This window comes from Aspergillus costaricaensis (assembly GCF_003184835.1).
Source record: "Aspergillus costaricaensis CBS 115574 unplaced genomic scaffold BO79scaffold_36, whole genome shotgun sequence".
Taxonomy (NCBI): domain Eukaryota; kingdom Fungi; phylum Ascomycota; class Eurotiomycetes; order Eurotiales; family Aspergillaceae; genus Aspergillus; species Aspergillus costaricensis.
In genome coordinates, this window is record NW_020291836.1 from 241,130 (window position 1) to 261,421 (window position 20,292).

Here is a 20,292-nt window from a genome sequence, read left to right on the forward strand (position 1 = left end):
TTCTATGATGCTACTAAAGGTCACAATATATATTCTTTTATTTTGTGGTCACCCAGTATTCTCCAGACCGTCCTGGCCCTTTTCTAGTAAATGCCATAAAACAGATACTACTAGTACTAATGATAGTGCCAGGCATAGTCTGTCAACTCATCTCATAGCAGGCTGGTTAATGCAGAATGTCTCACTTATTTATCTTTCTATAAGTTGTATTATACACTCAATGCCGGATAATCCGTGTACCCCTTCTCCTTCGGATCAGCTCCATAGAACGTTGCCCGGTCATACTTATTCAATTGTGCCCCCTCCATCAACCTCTTAGGTAGATCGGGGTTTGCAATAAACCACCTTCCAAAAGCCACTGCATCAGCCCCGTCCTCAACGACCTTCTGCTTTGCTCCCTCACCATCAAAGTTCCCAGCCGCAATAAACCCAATTCCAGCCTGCTTGAAGATGGCTCTGAACGGATCCAAACTGACCTTGCCCTTACCAGGCAACGAACCCATCTTGGCCCCCTCGTCCAATACCTCATCAAAGCGTGGCTCGATCATATGCGCGTATGCAATCTCAGGGGTCTCTCTGGCAATCATCTGACAGATAACCTGCCAGTTATCCTGAGGATTCGAGTCCCTCGTATCTTGGAAATAGTTATACGGCGACAAGCGCACGCCAACCTTATCCGCACCAACAGCGTCACACACAGCCTTGATCGCCTCGATGACGATTCTCGCTCTCTTCTCCACGGTTCCTCCGTACTCGTCTGTACGAGTGTTAACATTATCGTGCAGGAACTGGTCGAGCAAGTATCCATTCGCAGCATGGACCTCCACTCCATCGAAGCCGGCTTCAATGGCACGGGTTGCGGCTGCGGCGTACTCTGCAACAGTTTCCTGGATCTCGGGAATGGTCATCGCACGGGGCGGAGTAGCCGCGTATGGCTCCCCGGTAAGTGCATTCCCGGTCATGGGAATATCGCTAGATGAGAGAGGGGTTTGGCCCTCGATAAAGGCCGGTACTGTTGCGCGTCCGACGTGCCATAGTTGGCAGACGATGAGGCCACCTTTGGCGTGGACGGCGGAGGTGACATCTTTCCAAGCGTTTATTTGGGAGGGGGTGAATATTCCAGGAACACCAGGGTAGCCTGCTGCCTGTGGAGAAAAAAATTAGAGAAGTGCAAAGAGGAGTAATGCTGTTAGACATACATGGCGGCTGATGGGGGTTGCTTCGGTGAGTTGGAGACCACCCGGTGATGCTCTTTGGCTATAGTATTCGGTCATAAGGGCGTTTGGGACATATACGCCCTCTGATTCTTGAGTAGCGCGCATCCGCGTGCATGGGGCTTGTACGACGCGATGAGAGAGGGAGAGAGACCCTAGTTTGAGGGGGTGAAAGAGGTTGTCGATTGGAGTGATGGAACCCATTTTGAAATATGATTTGTGTGATTCTCTGAATTGGTTGTTACTTTGCTATAGAATGGGTATAGCTACGGTACATATAGGATGTCTATAGACAGCGAATGCAAATTCTCTGCGTGCATGGCCTCCATCTTTGGATTATTTGCAACATCCACTCTTGACTGATCTGTCGAGATCTGTCCAGATGGGGTGATTTAGATGAGTGGAGCAATGTTGCAGATAATTAATCTGTTGTCTGATAGTCGGGCCACCCGACAAGCCAACTATAACCACTGGAAGTAATCCGATCGGCAACCCCCACCCTTGGAATGAAGCCCTCCACTCCCGACAAGTCTGGATCTCCACTCCACTTCAAGCAGCGTTGCAGCTCCGATGCAGCTCTGACGCAGTGGCGCTTCTTCACAGGCTCTGCTTCTGCTTCGCTTCTGCAATGCCAGCTCAACCCCTCAACTCTGGGTGAGAATGGGGCCTGATGGATGCCCTTGAGGCCCAGCTGCACGTGCACAGTAGTGCCCCTCGCAATGCAATTTTCATCCCTTGAACCTCTCCCACAATGTGCTTGCCATTGTTCTCTCATTCTTTTCTCCTTATCTGCATTGTAATTATGCCATTCTAGCAACATCATGGTTCTTCCTACCGCACTGCAAGACTTTCTCACCACCGCTGCCTCCACCCCTAATCTCTCCTTCTACCTAAACGGCACCCCTATCGTCCTCGCCAACCCTAACCCCCACTGGACCCTCCTCGACTTCATCCGCTCCCAACATGGTCTGAAGGGCACCAAGCTGGGCTGCGGCGAAGGTGGGTGCGGTGCTTGCACGGTCGTGCTGCAGACCCGCGACGGCCGCGCCCAGATTCGCCATCGCGCTGTGAACGCCTGTTTGTATCCGCTGATTGGAGGTACGTGTGTTTGGTTCCATGGGTGCGACCGCATCTGACAGCCGCAGTGGCCGGAAAACATGTCATCACCGTTGAAGGGCTGGGGAACGTGGATCACCCCCATCCGCTTCAGGAAAGGCTGGGGAAGCTCCATGGGTCGCAGTAAGTTGACCATGGTCTGATGGATGAGCAATGCTGATAGATTAGATGTGGTTTCTGTACCCCGGGTATAGTTATGTCGCTATATGCGCTCGTGCGAAATGCATACGATCCCAAGACCGGACAATTCAACCTAACAGAGGATGATATTGAGATGAAGGGTCACCTGGATGGCAATCTGTGTCGGTGCACCGGCTACAAGCCCATTCTGCAGGCAGCAAAGACGTTTGTCCAGGAAGATCTTCAAGCCCGGTTGGCTGTGCGCACGCGAGCTTCAGACACGGAGAGTCCGATTGAGACTGAATCGGATACATCGCGGCCGCAGTCCTGTGGGCGTCCAGGCGGATGCTGTCGTGATACTCCGGGGTCGTCTTGCTCGTCTTCTTCGGATCGAGACAGCTCGCGCACCAGTATTTCGACACCGGATACAGAACCAGAGAAGGACCTGGCTAACAGCACCGTACCACAATTCGACTTCAAGCCGTACATTCCGAACACTGAGCTTATTTACCCTCCAGCCTTGACCAAGGCTACCCCTCATCTCGTCTGCTACACCGACGACCGGAAGGCCTGGCTGCGCCCGGTGACACTCGCCCAAACCTTGGAAATTCTCGCCCGCTGCCCATCGGCCACTCTTGTTGGTGGTGCCAGTGAGGTCCAAGTCGACATTCGCTTCAAGGGCGCCGAGTTCGCCGTATCTGTCTTCATTGGTGATCTGGACGAATTGTCATACATCAAACCCGTTGAGAAAGACGGCACCATCACGGAACTCATCATCGGCGGCAACACGCCCCTCAGCGACATCGAAGCCGAATGCAACCGACTGACCCCAGCCCTAGGGGACCGAGGCTCCGTCCTCTCAGCCACATCTAAAGTCCTGCGCTACTTTGCAGGACGCCAGATCCGCAACGCGGCTTCACTAGCCGGAAACATCGCCACGGCGTCGCCCATCTCGGACATGAACCCAGTGCTCCTAGCCATCAACGCCACCATCGTCGCGCGCACCCCAACCCAGGAAACCACTATCCCCATGACCAACATGTTCCTAGGCTACCGCAAGACCGCCCTTCCCAGAGACAGCATCATCACCTCGATCCGCATTCCCCTCCCACCGCCGGGGACCCGCGAACTCACCAAGTCCTATAAACAAGCCAAGCGCAAAGACGACGATATCGCCATCGTGACCGCCGCCTTCCGGGTGCGTCTCGCCCCAGACAACACTGTAAGCGAAATTGCCCTTGCCTACGGCGGCATGGCGCCGACAACCCTCCTAGCCAGACAGGCCATGGCCGCCCTACAGGGCAAGAAATGGGGCGTGCAAGCCGTTCTAGACAGCACGATCGATGCCCTCCTCGAGGACTTCAATCTCCCTTACTCTGTTCCTGGCGGAATGGCACACTACCGGCGTACACTGGCCACATCTCTGTTCTTCCGCTTCTGGCACGAAGTCATCTCCGACCTCAACCGCACCTCCACAGCCGCTGACCCATCCCTCACGACCGAAATTCACCGCAACATCTCTCACGGCACGCGCGACAACCACAACCCGCACGAACAACGTGTAGTCGGAAAACAGCTCCCTCATCTATCCGGTCTGAAGCACGCCACCGGCGAAGCCGAATACGTCGACGACATGCCCCCGCAGCATCGGGAACTCTTCGGCGCGATGGTGTTATCGCAGCGCGCCCATGCCAAGCTCCTCTCCGTGGACTGGACGCCCGCTTTGCAGCCGGGCTTGGCCCTGGGATACATAGACCATACCAGTATCCCGGCGGAGAAGAACATCTGGGGACCAGTGGTGAAGAACGAGCAGTTCTTTGCGGTGGACGAGGTGATGTCGCACGGGCAGCCGATTGGACTGGTGTATGCGGAGACGGCGCTGCAGGCGCAGATGGCGGCGAGGGCAGTGAAGGTAAAATATGAGGATCTCGAGACAATACTTACGATCGACGAGGCAATTGAGAAGGGGAGTTACTGGCCTCATGGGAAGCAGTTGAGGAAAGGGGTGGCTGTGACGCCGGAGAAGATGAAGGATGTTTTTGACAAATGTGATCGGGTTTTCGAGGGTGTTATCCGTATGGGTGGACAGGAGCACTTCTATCTCGAGACGAATGCAGCGGTTGTAATTCCTCATTCTGAGGACGGGAGTATGGAGGTCTGGTCATCGACGCAGAATACGTATGTCCTTCCCCATACCCATCACGGATTAATGCTAATGGTTGGAATAGGATGGAAACCCAAGAATACGTCAGCCAAGTGACATCCGTCCCATCGTCGCGCATCAACGCACGAGTGAAACGCATGGGCGGCGCCTTTGGCGGCAAGGAATCCCGCAGCGTGCAACTCGCCTGTCTACTAGCCATCGCAGCTAAGAAGACCAAGCGTCCGATGCGCGCTATGCTCAACCGCGACGAAGACATGATGACCTCTGGCCAGCGACACCCCTTCCAATGTCGCTGGAAGGTTGGTGTCATGAACGACGGGAAGCTAGTCGCCCTCGACGCAGACGTCTACAACAACGCGGGCTTCTCTCTGGACATGAGCGGTGCCGTGATGGACCGGTGCTGCACGCACATCGAGAACTGCTATTACTTCCCGCATGCGCACATCCGCGGGTGGGTGTGCAAGACGAACACGCATAGTAATACTGCGTTCCGGGGGTTCGGTGGGCCGCAGGCCATGTTCATCGCGGAGAGCTACATGTCTGCTGTTGCGGAGGGGTTAGGGATGGATATTGATGAGTTGCGGATGAAAAATCTTTATACTCAAGGACAAAGGACGCCATTCCTACAGGAGATCGACCAGGACTGGCACGTTCCTATGCTGCTGGAACAGGTTAAGAAGGAGGCGCGGTACGCAGAGCGCAAGGCCGAGATAGCAGAGTTCAATAAACACCACCGCTACAGAAAGCGAGGGATATCTATGATCCCAACGAAATTCGGCATCTCCTTCGCGACTGCAGTCCATCTCAACCAAGCCGGCGCGAACGTCAAAATCTACACTGACGGCTCAGTATTACTAAACCACGGTGGAACTGAGATGGGCCAGGGCCTGTACACGAAAATGGTGCAGGTCGCGGCGCAGGAACTGGGTGTTCCGGCTGAGAGTGTGTATACGCAGGATAGCTCGTCGTACCAGACGGCGAATGCGTCGCCGACTGCGGCCTCGTCGGGGAGTGATTTGAACGGAATGGCGGTTAAGGATGCGTGCGATCAGCTGAATGAGCGGTTGAAGCCGTATCGGGAGAAGTTGGGCAAGGACGCTGATATGGCGACGATAGCGCATGCGGCGTATCGCGATCGGGTCAATCTGGCGGCGAGTGGGTTCTGGAAGATGCCTAAGGTGGGGTATCAGTGGGGGACGTATGATGTGGAGAAGGTGAAGCCGATGTATTATTATTTTACGCAGGTATGTTTGCCTGTTTCTTTAGGGGTGCTTGTGTTGGGGATGGTATGCTAATGGGTGATAGGGCGTCGCGTGCACTGAAGTCGAGCTGGATCTGCTTACCGGCGACCATACTGTGCTCCGCACGGACATTAAGATGGACGTGGGAAGGTCCATTAACCCTGCTATTGACTATGGGCAGATCGAGGGTGCATTTGTTCAGGGACAGGGATTGTTTACAATGGAGGAGACTCTCTGGACGCAGGGAGGGCAGTTGGCCACACGGGGACCGGGCACGTATAAGATTCCTGGTTTCAGTGATATCCCGCAGGAGTTCAATGTCAGTTTCCTGCAGGGTGTGTCGTGGAGTCATCTGCGCTCGATCCAGAGCAGCAAGGGTATCGGAGAGCCGCCGCTGTTCATGGGGTCGTCGGTGTTGTTTGCCTTGAGGGAGGCGTTGAAGAGCGCGAGAGCGGATTTCGGTGTGCAAGGGCCATTGGTGCTGGATAGTCCAGCTACGGCGGAGAAGTTGAGGCTGGCGGTTGGAGATGATTTGGTGAAGAAGGCAGAGGTGAAGAGGAAGGAAGGAGAGAAGGGGTTCTTTGTTGCTGTTGCGTGATGAGGTGTAGATATGTTGAGGCATGCATCTTACTAATTATTAACATTTCATGGATAGTACTCCGTCTTCTCAATAATCACATCTGAAGAAGGCACTAGTCCAGTGGATATATATGGGGAGGTGCTGAATTCATGCCTCAGGAATAAAGATCTAAAATAGCAGATGGTAGGATTCTGCCTGTTTAAAAGATCAAGCCTTATCTTAAATGAATGAAACCTTACTATATAAGGTAAGCGAAGGCCGGTGTGAAGGAAGCCTGGCCGGTGTGGCAATAGCGTCTCTAAGGTATCAAGCTTAGACAGGCACTTCCAAGAAATTTCTCATCAATGGGTACTAACACGAACATAGTATCAAGAGTTGTTGGATGCGTTAACAAGTCTCAAGTCCACATCTTTGCATCCCCGTTATAGAAATATGATATTGTATTCCAGTAGTAAAGTATACACGTCATTTCCACAAGTATCCTTATAGCCTCTAATGTCTGCCATCCCTTCAGCCAGAGCACAACACACAGCTCTAATGCAGTACTCACAGCCTCGCTACCTCCACCTCCATCTCCGCCTTCTCCCCCACTGTGTCCCATTTCGCATCCACCTGAATACCATTAGCACTGCCTCCCAGGTTACGTTTAGAAGCACTTACATCCGCAATATGATCATATCCCAACAACTTCGGCGCCAAACCCGGGTCTCTCCACGCTAGCGCCTCCCCTTCAGGCGTCGGCACCATGCGCATCTTCCGATCCCGTTCCTCCTGCTCAGGCCCATCATGCAAATGATACAGATACTGCTGTTTATTTCCCCGTTCCACAACCATCTGCGTGCGCTGCTTGCGACATTTCTCAAATACGGCCAGAGCGTGACGCTTAGCGGCGATGAACTCGGGCGAGGATTTCGAGACGTTAGGGCCCGATGGGAGACGGGAGAGGCATTCACCGAGCACGGCGCCGTCTTCGAAGGCCATTCCTGCACTGTCACCAATATCAGCATCTTCTTTGTATTAGATAGAAAGGGGAGGGGTACCCAGAAGCAAGATAGGGAAGTGTAGCATGCACCGAGTCGCCTAGCATGACCCATGCCCCGGAAGGATGTGTCCAGTCGTAATCGCCGAAGCGGATGCATAGACGCCATTTATGCACGGATTGGCAGAGCTTGAGGAGTTTTTGGATCCTACAAATTAGCGTCATCATCAATAGAAGGTAGTAGTGAAGTAATACCTCGGATCCCATCCCTCAAACAAAGCACACATCTCCTGCACATTACCCTCGACCGTCGAAGCCAACGACTCCTCGGGGATATCATCAGGCACAAGCAGCACCATATTGAAAAGTTCCCCTTGTCGCAGGACATAGTTCACTACCCTCATTAGCCCCCAATCCTTAAATGGAAAATTGAATACTAACCAGCATGTTTATCCGGCCCCAACCAATAATTGACCTGAGGATCCGTCACAAACCCCCTCAACTCCGGATCCTTCAACATCTCCTCCGTGGACAACAACAACCGATACGCCAGATCCCCCGTCTTAATGGGTGGATCGGGCCTCTTCAACATAACCTCCGTCAACTTCCCAAACACCCCATCAGCACTAACAACCAGATCCCCCCTCCACGAGCGTCCATCACTCGCCACCGCCGTCGCCATAGCCCCATCCTCATCCGGAACAATATCCACAATCCTAGCAGCGCAGGTAATCTTCGCTCCCAACTCCTCCGCCCTTTCAAGCAAACAGCGCTGTAAATCCGCGCGGTGGAAATCGCGATACCACGTGCCCGGGTACTGCTTCGCCGAGTCAACGAAACTCAAGCTGGAAATGATCTCGCCCTTCCAGTGTAGAAAGTTGCAGACGCGCGGGTGTGTCATGTGTGGTGTGAGAGCGGGTTCTAGACCCCAGTGTTTGAGCACTCTTGAGCTATTCGGGAGGACTTGGATACCGGCGCCTACTTCGCGGATCTCGTGCGTCGCTTCGAGGACGTGTACGTCGTGTCCAGCGAGGAGGCAGGAGATGGCGGTGCCGAGGCCGGCGAGGCCGGCGCCGATGATGATGATCTTTCATTCTTAGCTCAGATGAATGAATAAGACGCATGGGGGAGCGGGATGTACCTGCAACCGACAGTTGTCGGGGAGGGAGCGCTTCTCTTTGATGTGGATAGGGGGCGCCATGGTATCAATCCTGTATACAACAGTAAGTGGTGTATGATCCAGTGGATACGTTCTAAGCCATCATATAAAGCCAGTTCCAGCTCCAGCTGAATGTTTGGTCTGCTCCTAGAATGGGGGATAAGCTCGTGCCTGACAAGAATGGGGGTCGGGCATGAGGGGATGCATCAATCTTATCATATCATTTGCGGGGAGAATAAGTACACCCTGCGGTCGGGGCAAACAGCTTCCAGCAATCACCAGCAGATCCATCCCCAGTATTACGTCCACTATGTCTCGAGTAAGTCGATCGCCTCAGGACATTTCTCTCAGAAGAACTAACAGCCCAGTTCTCCCTCCAAGGTCGAACCGCCCTCGTCACCGGCGGTGCCCGGGGCTGCGGTCTTGCCTTTGCGCGCGGTCTCGCCCAAGCAGGTGCCAACGTAGCCATCTTCGATCGGATACCTCCTGAGGAGGGGTTTCTATCTATCGAGAAGGAGTATGGTGTGCGGACTGCATATTACGAGTATTCCTCCCACCCTCTGGGTTCTACACTTCGCACCACAGACCCTAACGGATTGCTACAGAGTGGACGTATCCTCCCCCGAGTCCCTCGCCACCGGCTTCGGCGCCTTCCAAACAGACTTCAACAATGCACTCGATATCTGCGTCCCGTGCGCAGGTATCAACCGGCACCAAACATTCCTTGAATTCAACTACGCCGACCACCAAGAGCTGCTGGGTGTGAATGTGCTAGGCCTATTCCATACGGCCCAGCTGGCGGCACGGCAGATGATTGCCAATGGCACAAAACACGGGAGTATCGTGCTGGTGGCGAGTATGGCGAGCCACGTGGCGGTACGGAGCCAGCTGTGCAGTGCGTATTGTGGGAGTAAGGGGGCGGTGAGGGCGATGTGTCCTGCTATTGCGAAGGAGTTGGCTGAATATGTATGTCCCTGCTGGTGTGGTGGCGTCAATAGAGAGGAGAGGTGGCTAATTGTGGTAGGGTATTCGCGTGAACTCGATCTCGCCGGGATATGTGAGGACGGAGATGACTGCTGCTGTGAGTACCATTTTCTCCCTCCGAGACCGGATAATCTAATCTTAGTGATGGCAGTTCCCCCATTTGATCGAAGAATGGAAATCTGCAGCAATGAACGGGCGCATCGCCGAGCCGGAGGACATCATGGGAGCGTGTGTGTTTCTGGCGAGCGATGCCAGTTCGTACATGACGGGGCAGGATGTGATCGTGGATGGGGGGGTGACTAAGTGGTAGCATTATCATAATTGCAGTTTAACGATTAGGCAATCAATACAGACTGATAATACATCCTATCACGCAATCATTCATAATCATAATCTTTCAATCTATCAGAAAGGTAGCTATCCCCGCATAAGCTACCACTGTATCCACGCCCAAAAGTGGGGTTATCAGCTCAGTCGGCGATCGCTCCGAACCCCATCACCGACTAGCTAGCTACCAACTATAACAATACTCATCTAGAAGCAAGTATGAGCGTAGCATCACATTTCCAAAGAAAAATAACATCTCAAACAATGTCTCCCAGCGCTATCAACGAGGGCTTTCCCAGCCCGTCCACCATACCCACCACAACAGTGGTGGTAGTAGGCGCTGGCCCCTCAGGTCTCATGCTAACGTACCTCCTCCCCCACTCACCATCCCCACCAAAGAAATTCCCCCAACTAACTGATGATGATGTGAATAGAAACAACCTCATCCGCTACGGCACACCCGTGACTCTCCTCGATGACCGCCCGACAGCTACATCAACCGGCAAAGCGGACGGTCTGCAGCCGAAGACCATCGAGACGCTGAAACAGTTCAGGCTATCGGATGAGTTGCTCCGCAATGGGGCGAAGGTGTATGATATTTGTTTCTGGGTATCTCTATCCCTATCCCTTACTCCCATATCACAACCCCCAAGATATGAATTATACTAATGACAATATGAATGATAATCTAGGAATCCACCCCCCAATCCCCAACCCTCACCCGCACATCCCGCCAAACACACTACCCCGAGCACCTCGTCGGCGCATCAGACCCATACATCCTCCTCGCGCACCAGGGCATGCTCGAGGACGTGCTTATCGAAGATATAGAAGAGCGCGGGGGATATGTCCAGCGAAACAGCCCATTCGTGTCTGTGTCTAAAACACAGGACGGGAGTGGAGAGCTAGAAGTGATCTACAACGACAATACAACAAATACCAAAAAGATCATTCGGACGAAATACCTCGTTGGATGTGATGGCGCGAGATCCAAGGTTCGGGACTTTATTCCCGGTGCACAGTTGGAGGGGGAAATGAGTAATGCTTCTTGGGGGGTGTTGGATGGTATTTATCTATTTCATTTGTCTCTCGCTGGTAGTGGGAAGTACTAATTGGTAACAGGAGTCATCGATACCGATTTTCCCGACTTGTGGAGTAAGGTGGCTGTTCGCTCGCACACGGCAGGATCGATTCTTTGGATTCCGAGGGAGCGCGGAATGACGAGACTGTATGTTGAGCTTAGCTCCACGGACGGGGAGAGGGTCGATAGGGCCAAGGCGACGCCAGAGTACGTTATGGCAAGGGCGCGAGAGGCGATGCAGCCTTTCCGGTTGGAGTGGAAGGAAATTGGTATTCCCTGCCCCAAAGTGCCCCCTCTCAATTCCGGGAAACAGATTGTTAATTCGTATAGAATGGTTCGGCAACTACGTCGTCGGCCAGCGCGTCGCTCGCCGATTCAGCGACCCCGAGAACCAGATCTTCATTGCCGGCGATGTACATTCCCCCCTCTTTCCCCTTGTATTCTTCATTTCTCATCAGTGTACTGATAATGGACAGGCCGGTCACGTACACTCCGCCCTCGCAGCCCAAGGCGCCAACACCAGCATGCACGACAGCGTGAACCTAGCGTGGAAATTGAACCTTGTAGCCCGAAACCTCGCCCCAGCATCCCTACTAAACACCTACTCCGATGAACGACGAAAGATCGCCAACGACCTGATTGCCTTTGATGCAGGGCACGTCGCGGCGTTCGAGAAAGGCGAGGCGGCACTTGCTCGAAACTTCGAGGAGAATATCCGGTTTATTTCCGGCGTCGGGGCTGAGTATGACGCTGGTGTTCTTACGAAGTCAGCTGATGGTAAAATGAAAGGTGGAATTCAGGCGGGCACATTGACTCGTCCTGCGAAAGCGACGAGGTATATTGATGCTAATTTGGTGGATCTGCAACTTGATGTCCCGATGATGGGACAGTTTAGGGTGATTTTGTTTGCGGGGGAGGTGGTTGGTGGGAAGGGGTTTTTGGAGGGGTTCTGTGGGGGAGTTGGGATGGAGGGGGTGAACGGGGTGGCAAGGGAGTCATACAAGAAGTGTCCTCGGGGGTTTAGTGATGGGGACAAGTATTTCCCGTTGGCGCGGTATACACCTGTTTCGGAGGTGGTGACGTACGGGTTAGTGACGAGGAGTGAGAAGAGGGACTTTGAACTGGGGGATTTGCCCGAGTTGTTGCAACAGAGTCGGTGGACGGTGTATTTGGATGATGTTGAGGGTGGGGAAGGGTGTACTGGAAAGTGGATGGGGGAGATGGAGAGGGATCAGGTCGGGGTGATGATTGTCAGGCCGGATGGGTATGTTGGGGCGAAGGGTGTATGGGGATGGAGTGAGGGAGAAGGATCGAGGGCATCAGAGTGGGTTGGGGAGTATCTGGCTTTGGGGAAGTAGATTGATAGATGGATGGTTCAGTCGCGTGTTGATATTCTACCTGTTAGATTTCAGAAGTTACTAAGACAGACAATGTAAAGATGTAGAAATTGCATCAATGGCAAAGTCAGGTCAATTGATGATATAATAATTTAGAGAGCCTTCTACGATAGTAAGTTCACATAGTAGTCTTGATAGGACCAGCCTTATATTAAGTATCTAGTCAATGTCACCACCACGACGTTCAGTATTCCGTCTGATGCACCATACATGCCAAGCATCCATGCAAAAAGCACAAAACAAAGGAGAGTTCAATGAGTGACGAGGGTCAGATGCATATGCAATGCAACATAAGCCATAAACCAGAATCAAACACAAGCACAAGCACAAACACACGCTATATCATCAGTCTGATACAATACATAATCCACCAAAGCATATCACATAGGAAACATCGCGAAAATCCAAGCAAATCACATAAAGTCATCAAATCAAACAGGGAACTTCACCCCGGTCCGATCCGTACACCTAGGCTGCGACAGCACCCTAGGCAAGGCCCTGGCCTTGGGATCCTGGTTAAATCTCAAACGATCACGCTTCAGATTGAATAGCCTGACCATGCAACTCATCGCCTGCTCCTCGGACAACTGCATCGCCGGTAGAGCACTGACACTGCTGCTATTATCCAGCGGCAGATCCTTGATACACGCCGCGACCATCCAGCGCACCAACACCTCCACATCCCGAGCATTGCTCCAGCAAGGGAACATGGATAGGATCTGAATGGCGCGGGTGAACTCGCGATGGCTAGGCGCGCGCGGGTCCGTCAAGTACAACCGGGGACCCTTGATCTGCTGCTCATCCAGCTTGCGGTCCAGCAGACGGAGACATTCGCGTGGCGTTGGGTTGCGGAAGACAATCTCTTCTTGGAACAGGGCGGACAAACGTGGCCGGTTGGCCAGCAACTGGTCCATTTCCTGGGCCGGTCCGGCCAGGATCACCACCATGGTGGAGGCATACTTGGGCAGCAGGTAGACTAGCTCGTCCACGGCCTGCGTGGTATCGGTGTCGGCTAGTCGGTGGGCGTCTTCGATGAAGAGCACCTTGCCCTTGTTTTGGTCTAGTTGCGACCGGGACCGCACCGAGGTCGGGTGGACGTTGGGTGCTAGTAGGTCGGCAACCGAGCATGGCACCAGGGCTCCGTCGCTGAGAGCGCCCATCTTGTAGTACAAGGTGCCTAGCTGGCGGGCGACGGTCTTTTTACCGGTGCCTATGTTAAAGTTAGTTATTTGTATGGAAATGGACGGAACGGAATGTATTACCTGGTGCACCCTTGAATACAAATGCAGCGGGCATACGTGCGCCCGGATCCAGCCCCTGCAGCCAGGCGGCCTTCATCTCATTGTGATACCGCTTCAGGATGGAGATGATATCGTCCGGCACGATGGAATGGCGCAGCTCCTCGCGGAAGACCAGCGCCGTCGTGCCGCCCACCAGCTCCGGATTGAAGTCGCGTCCCTCAAGGAGACGTTCGACGGGCTGGGCGCTGGCGCCGGTGCGCGACCGACGCTCAAAGTGATAGATGGCCGCAGCGAGGAGATGCTCGACGGCGCGAGCATTGTCAAAGTCCTTGCGCATACGGGCGTTGTCGAGGGTGTCCATGGCGGCCTGGAAGGCCTCCGGGGTGGCATCGAGATCCTGCTCGTCGAGCTTGCTTTGGAAGAGCTCTTCCATGTGCTCGCGCGTCAACGCAGAGAAGCGCACCAGATGTGTCTCAAACCCGCGGGCTTTGGGACCCGCGCGATGCAGGAACTGGCTGATGCTGTCGTGCGTACCAACCAGGATGGTGCAGTGATTGTCGCGCGGCGCTGCGAGGATGTCGACGACCGCGTCCGGCACGGTCGGGCGCTCCTGGCGATCGGTGTCGACGTCGACAACGAGGACATTGCCGATCGTCGACTCGACGGTCGCACGGAGTTGGTCTTCCGGCAGATCACAGAGAGCCGACAGCGGTTTGACACGGACTACACTCGTTAGCAGTTTTTCTATACTACTCTTGTGCGGGTACTTACCCTCTCCGTTGTTCAACACTCCCAAGTCCACCAGAATCTGGGCGTACATTCGGATGGCCGTGCTCTTGCCGGTGCCTGGAGGCCCCGCAAAGATGCGATTGACCCGCAGCGGCAGACGACGCTGGTTGCGGATCTCGCGGTAGTAGTTCTCCTCGGTCGTGTCGAAAACTTCAGCCACCGAGGCCTTGACGGCGTCCTGACCGATCAGCTTCTGCATGGCTTCCCAGGCTTCGCTGGTCGACCGGGTCTCCGCCGGGCTGGGGCCGAGAACATCATCCTTGGAGAAGAAAAAGTAGTCCACCTCGTCCATGCCGCTGTCCTGCTGGTCGGTCAAGCACTGGGCCTGACGCTGAGCAATGCTCTTGACCATCTCGCGCACGGCATGGGCGTTGGTGAACCCCTTGGCGGCACGCCCCCGGACCAGCCGGCGAGCTGCAGCCTGCATGTAGGTGCCCTCGAGACCCCCCTCAACCTGCATGCGACCGTTGTATTCGGTGATGATGCGACGGGCCAGCAGCTGCGTCAGCTGCTGGCGGTCAAAGTCATTGAATCGCAGCGAGCTGCAGATCCGTTGCTGGAGGGAGGGGTTCTCGCGCAAGAAGCTATTCATCTCGTCGGCGTCGCCAGTGAAGATGACAATAATGCGACCGATGTTGCGCTCCATCGCATGCCGGATATCCTCGAGAGCCTGCTCGGTAGCCGGGGTCTGGGGAGCGTCCATCAGGGTGTGGGGATGGTCGACGATGAGCACTCCGGCGGTTTGCACCGGAGCTTTGGCGTCCGTCATGTTGCGCAGCAGTTGCTGCACTCCGTCGGGACCCCGGCTAGCCAGATCGGCGCCAGTAGTCTCACAGACGGTATGGGAATCACAGATACCCATGGCGTACAGCATCTTGGCGTAGATGCGGGCGACGGTGGTCTTGCCTGTGCCGGGATTGCCCAGGAAGGCGATGTTGTACCACTCGCTCTTCGGGTCGCGTCCATGGCGACGGCAAATCTGCACCCAGGTCTGGACGCCGTGCAGCTGGCGTTTGACGTTGTCGTGGCCGACCAGACTGTCCAGCTCCTGAACTGCCTCTTCACGGGCCGTCTCACGATTTTGACGGTCGCGCTCGGCCAGTTCCTCTGCTGTCGGCTGGGGAGGGACCGGAGTCCGAGGCAGACTCTCGGGCTGTCGTTGTGATTGTGTTTCGGGCTCTGATCGGGCAGGAGCCTGGATCTGTGTCTGGGATTGTGCCATGATGCGTGGCGAGGTCTGCGCCGGAGTCTGTGTCGACGCGGTGGATTGCTGCGGTCGCTTGGAGGACCACAGCGAAAAGGGGAAGAAGGGGAACCGCGATGTCGATGACGGCCGGGTCATCGAGCAGTCCATGTTGTTGCGAAACGGATAGACAAACAGTCGTGCAAGGAGAGGCCCGACAATCGGGAGCATGAAGGGATGGAAGATGAAAGACTTGGTCATTCACAGGGGAGTAAAGCAGCAGATGGTCATGAGGGGGATTGCAGTGTTGGAAAGTCTCCTGGAGCCAGCGTCCTCATGGCCATATTTATCAGCCATGTCGGCTGGGCAGCAGAAATCCCCGAGAAGTGGAAGTGAAGCAGTCCGGCAGTCATGGAAGGGAAGTTCAGTCAGACACCATTCTTTCCGGACTGCCTATGACGGGGCGACAGGTAGTGTGTGGCCGGAAGCCAGCCATGGTTGGTCGTTTCCGGGTTTGGACGAAAAGTGAAGCCATTCACCGCCACTTGTGCAGCCCAACGGCCAGGCAAAGCATCCTGTCATCGGGGACGAGCTTGTTCGGGTGGAGCTGATCTGGGGGAATGATGGCTGGTGTCCTGGAGAGACATGATCCAAGTGTCGCGAATCGACCTTGCTGAAACACGAAACATGAAACAACGAAGAAGCAGTATGGAGACCAGGGGACGCCCTGGCCAAGGGGCAGGAATCCATGTCGAAACGGGGGGGGGATGCTACTATCGTGATGCGGTAGATTGACAGCCAGCAGGTCAAGCTGCAGGGCTGCAATGGAACCAGTCGAGATAGAGGATAGGGTAACTGCAGACTAGTTGCTGATCTGGCGCATCGGCAGCCTATCAGTTCCCCGGCCAACTCACCCACTGAGCCACTTTGAGCTGTCGCCTCGTCCGACTTTCCCAAATCAATTCTTCCCTGCATTTCTGATTATTCCTCCGGCTTATACTTATGATGGGTCTCTCTCCGCCTGCGGGCCATCTTCGACCTTCGTGTTCTCCTCTTTTGCCTGGCTTTTTGGCTCCAGGCACCAGATAGACTAGATACAGCCTGTGGAATGCGGTGCGGAGCACGTCTAACGTCATTGCTCCGGTCTCTCCTGTGACTCACTCGAAGAGATGCTCCTCCTCGCTGCTGACCAACATGTGATGCGAGAATAAACCCTGAGTCTATCGCGGTTGCCGCTGCCTCAGGCTGTCGATAGAATGGAGTGATGGACAACCCGATCAGGCCCAACTGATCCAACTGGTCCAACCTCTCTGAGTGCGGCCTAATCGAGTGAACAACTGGCTCGCCTTGTCATCGTCAAAATGGGATCAGCTTACTTGGAGCATCCACCTTGCTGAAAATAGACGACGCCCTCCATAATCCGGTTTTGCCTTGCGATCGCACCCGAGATACCCAAAATGATACCTGAGGTACCAAGGCATGAAATCGGTGGTGTGCTCGACTTGATGCTTTCTGAGCAGTCAACGACGAGGGTTGTCACTTCAATCAAATCACTAGCAACAGCTCCTTCCGTTAATTCGAGATTCGAATTTGATTGCAATGTCATCGATAGTCCTCTGGTGCATTTGCGCACGCGACACCCTAATCTCGATCTCCTTTCCCCGCTCCGAGTCACCCTCACCACACCCACAACCATCTTTTCACGGTCGCATCCACCAGCTGCATGATCTTCTCGCTTCACGGTCGATGATATCCCATAATTGCCTAATTAGAAGCATTCACAAACACCTGACCATAAGATGGAGGGGGAAAAAGTGGAGGGGTCATACCTTGGGCGGTGAGAATTATGATCCTTGTCAGCGGGTGGGGTAGACTGACTTATAAGAGAGGGTTATGATCAAAGCAACCAGGTATATCTATTGATAGTAGCAGTAATAGGGAAGTAGAGTGAGTACTAGTAGCAGCATTATATTGATTGATAGTCTAATGTCGGTCACTCCGATGTACTCTCACACGGTAAATGGATAAGCATGACGTTAGCTATTATATATTATATACTTTCAGAATGTTCCTGCCGTCTTCGCTAATACCATGACTACTACTAGTAGTACTATAATTTGGGTGTCATCCTCATATACTATGCTCTTAAAGACACTATCTCTCGCGAACCTTCTAATGTAAATGCAGATAGTAGTGCTAGAATGAACAAGAGACTTAGATAAACAATATACATTGACCAACCCACCAATATATACGCCTAACCTAACCTACCATATACCCTACAGTAAACAGGTACCTACATACACTACTTGGCAACACCATCATCTACTCTAAAACAGCAGACACCAGCATCGAGGCATACTTCTTCACCCCCGTCTTAGCCGGTCTCGCCTCAACATCCGCCACCTCGGCATAGAACCGACGAGGACCATCGAGATCAATCGTGCTCGCATCCACCCACCACCGTCCACGGTAGTAGCAGCGCGCCCCGATATACAGCACCACAATCGCCACCACGGACACATAGTTGGCGAAGAAGCCCTTGGCTGTGGGATTGCCGCCCAGGGGCCACAGACTGAGGTAGAACTCGGCGATGATGAGCAGAATGCACCAGGTTAAGCCCCAGATGGCGCCGTAAGGGTAGGTCCAGGACCGCCAGGGGAGGTCATCGACGGAGCGGCCTTGGATCTTCCAGGCGTAGCGCATACGGAGATGCGAGAGGCAGATGGTGCCCCATCCGAAGAGCGTGAAGAGGGAGGTCAGGTTGGAGAACCAGGTGAAGACGGTCGAACCCTTGTTGTTCACGTTGAGGTAGGCCAGGCCGCCGCCGATGACGAGCGTGATGACGAGTCCGGCGACGGGGCGACCGGCTTTGTCGGCCTTGCCGAAGATCTAGATTTGTAGGTAGAGGAGTTAGTTGAGGAGATCAGGAAAGACAAGTAGTTGATGAATTAGATAGTCAAGGGTTACAGGGAGACCAACCTTCGGCGCGAGCTTGAGATGCGTCAAGCCCATCAGTGTCCGGGATCCACCATAGGCAGAAATACTTCCTGTGGACAGCACAGAGATGAAGATCACCGCGTTCATGATGTGAGCCAACGGAGCAAGACCCGCGTTGCGATAGGCAATGACAAACGGCGATGCGTTGACGCCGCTACCGCCAAAAAGATTAGGATCCTTCGGTGACACCGTGATGGTGATCATCAACGATCCCAAGACGTAAAACAGCGACAGGCGCAACCAGATCGAGCTCACGGCACGTGGCACCGCCTTGCGCGGATTGTCTGTCTCCGCTGCAACCAGCGCCGAGTTCTCCGATCCGGACATGGCGAAGATACAGGTGGGCATGACAGACAGGAAGCCTTTGAAGCCGTTGGTGAATGGCATCGAATTCCAGTAACGGAAGCCAATCGGTCCTTCGTCGGGAGCGCCGCCGGCCGAAACCACTATCAAACACGAGATGGGTGTGCGTCAGTTGGAGGGCTAGGTGAGAAGCAGAACATGCGTATGTGACTAACCGATGAGAGAAATAATGACCACAAAGATCCATCCGAACTTGATTGAGGAGGCAATGACCTCTACCTCGCCAAAGAATCGGACCGCAAAGACGTTGATGAAGATAATCACCACCCAGAAGATTGTAATCCAGGCCGCAGTTGGTACCTTGTCCGTCCAAAAGTTCAGGACCGTGACGATACCCTAAGCAGTTAGCACACAACTCCTAGCCACGTAGACACGGAGTCCTACCTGGAGTTCGTTTGCGATCGTGATGAAGTAGGAGAACCAATACGCCCAGCCCAGCGCAAAGGCCGCCGATCTGTCGATGAAGATCTCCGTCCACTGGGTGAACGCAGACGGCAGAGGATACATAACGGCCATCTCGCCGATCGAGTGGCTGACGGACCAAATCATCGTGCCACTCAGCAGGTAGCCAATGAAGATGGCAGCCGGACCACCATCCGCCAGTGATTCACCACTTCCCAGCCATAACCCCATACCAATCGATGACCCCAGCGCAATCATGGTCAAATGCCGTGTGGACAGACTCCGCTTGAGATCGGTTTCGGCACCGTAGTCGACATCCACAGATGCCCAGCGCTCCATGGGCTCGCCTTTCTTCTCAGCATCCTGGGGGCTCCGATTACTCGACGTTTCGTAGGCCGCCATGGTAGAGTGATCGGCCATCATGAAGGGATGGTCGATACAATAAGAGGGAAAAGGCCACTATTAGAGACGATGAAGAAACAGGAATCAGCAAGCCTCGTCAACCCCAGCCGGGGGTACCGGGATGATTATAACACCGCCACCACAGCTGTGCAACTCAAGGCAAGAGCCTACGTCCCTCCCAATCAGACTTGCGCGTCGCAATGACCGATATACTTGCCAGATAAGAGGCCTCTATCAGGCCATTAGTGGGCTTGGCGAGTATCAAGCGGAGATAAAGATAACACCCCTGTCCCAGTCGTATCGTGCGTGCCGCATACTTTTATTAGCATCTTGCACCGGACGAACTGACACAGGCGCAGAAACCTTCTGGAAGAATAGCTGACGCCATGAGCTTGGAGTAGTATCGCTGATAACCAAAGCCCCGGCTGCCAATCGTAGCGCTGAAACCGTGGATCGTTATCAGAACCACACGGTCTGTGCCATCAGCTGATATGCATCCTCCAGATCCCTCTGGACAATTGGGCGTTCCATGTTATCTTCTTCCTCGAGT

The 20,292-nt window shown here is 54.1% G+C and overlaps 6 protein-coding genes across 6 annotated transcripts; 2 read left to right on the forward strand and 4 right to left on the reverse strand.

The window, feature by feature from the left end:
- Positions 1-209: 209 nt before the first annotated feature.
- Positions 210-1,430, reverse strand: BO79DRAFT_274317 (alkene reductase; the record flags this gene model as incomplete). The annotated part of the gene is made up of 2 exons (XM_025687587.1): positions 210-1,145; positions 1,200-1,430. Coding segments are annotated over 2 exons (1,167 nt in total), but the record flags the coding sequence as incomplete, so codon positions are not given.
- Positions 1,431-2,035: 605 nt separating this feature from the next.
- Positions 2,036-6,471, forward strand: BO79DRAFT_202045 (xanthine dehydrogenase; the record flags this gene model as incomplete). Its single annotated transcript, XM_025681626.1, has 6 exons — positions 2,036-2,312; positions 2,360-2,453; positions 2,499-2,679; positions 2,749-4,628; positions 4,679-5,858; positions 5,920-6,471. 6 exons carry the CDS (start codon positions 2,036-2,038, stop codon positions 6,451-6,453), a joined length of 4,146 nt encoding a protein of 1,381 aa, XP_025535744.1. The 3' UTR covers positions 6,454-6,471.
- A 510-nt stretch (positions 6,472-6,981) lies between these two features.
- Positions 6,982-8,615, reverse strand: BO79DRAFT_274321 (FAD dependent oxidoreductase; the record flags this gene model as incomplete). Its single annotated transcript, XM_025687588.1, has 6 exons — positions 6,982-7,047; positions 7,096-7,423; positions 7,476-7,622; positions 7,670-7,808; positions 7,856-8,501; positions 8,556-8,615. 6 exons carry the CDS (start codon positions 8,613-8,615, stop codon positions 6,982-6,984), a joined length of 1,386 nt encoding a protein of 461 aa, XP_025535745.1.
- Positions 8,616-8,753: 138 nt separating this feature from the next.
- BO79DRAFT_240234 (FAD binding domain protein) lies at positions 8,754-12,323 on the forward strand (the record flags this gene model as incomplete). The annotated part of the gene is made up of 10 exons (XM_025685003.1): positions 8,754-8,892; positions 8,937-9,117; positions 9,179-9,539; positions 9,598-9,654; positions 9,709-9,860; positions 10,319-10,472; positions 10,577-10,949; positions 11,007-11,234; positions 11,296-11,378; positions 11,442-12,323. The coding sequence occupies 10 exons, from the start codon at positions 8,754-8,756 to the stop codon at positions 12,321-12,323; spliced, it is 2,610 nt and encodes an 869-aa protein (XP_025535746.1).
- A 470-nt stretch (positions 12,324-12,793) lies between these two features.
- Positions 12,794-15,810, reverse strand: GbpA (the record flags this gene model as incomplete). Its single annotated transcript, XM_025688868.1, has 3 exons — positions 14,375-15,810; positions 13,625-14,326; positions 12,794-13,572 (listed from the first exon to the last, which is right to left on the reverse strand). The coding sequence occupies exons 1-3, from the start codon at positions 15,804-15,806 to the stop codon at positions 12,794-12,796; spliced, it is 2,913 nt and encodes a 970-aa protein (XP_025535747.1). The 5' UTR covers positions 15,807-15,810.
- Positions 15,811-17,817: 2,007 nt separating this feature from the next.
- On the reverse strand, positions 17,818-19,800 carry BO79DRAFT_274338 (putative amino acid transporter). The gene is made up of 4 exons (XM_025687589.1): positions 19,323-19,800; positions 19,094-19,274; positions 18,558-19,021; positions 17,818-18,467 (listed from the first exon to the last, which is right to left on the reverse strand). Exons 1-4 carry the CDS (start codon positions 19,761-19,763, stop codon positions 17,901-17,903), a joined length of 1,653 nt encoding a protein of 550 aa, XP_025535748.1. The 5' UTR covers positions 19,764-19,800; the 3' UTR covers positions 17,818-17,900.
- Between the last annotated feature and the right edge of the window lie 492 nt (positions 19,801-20,292).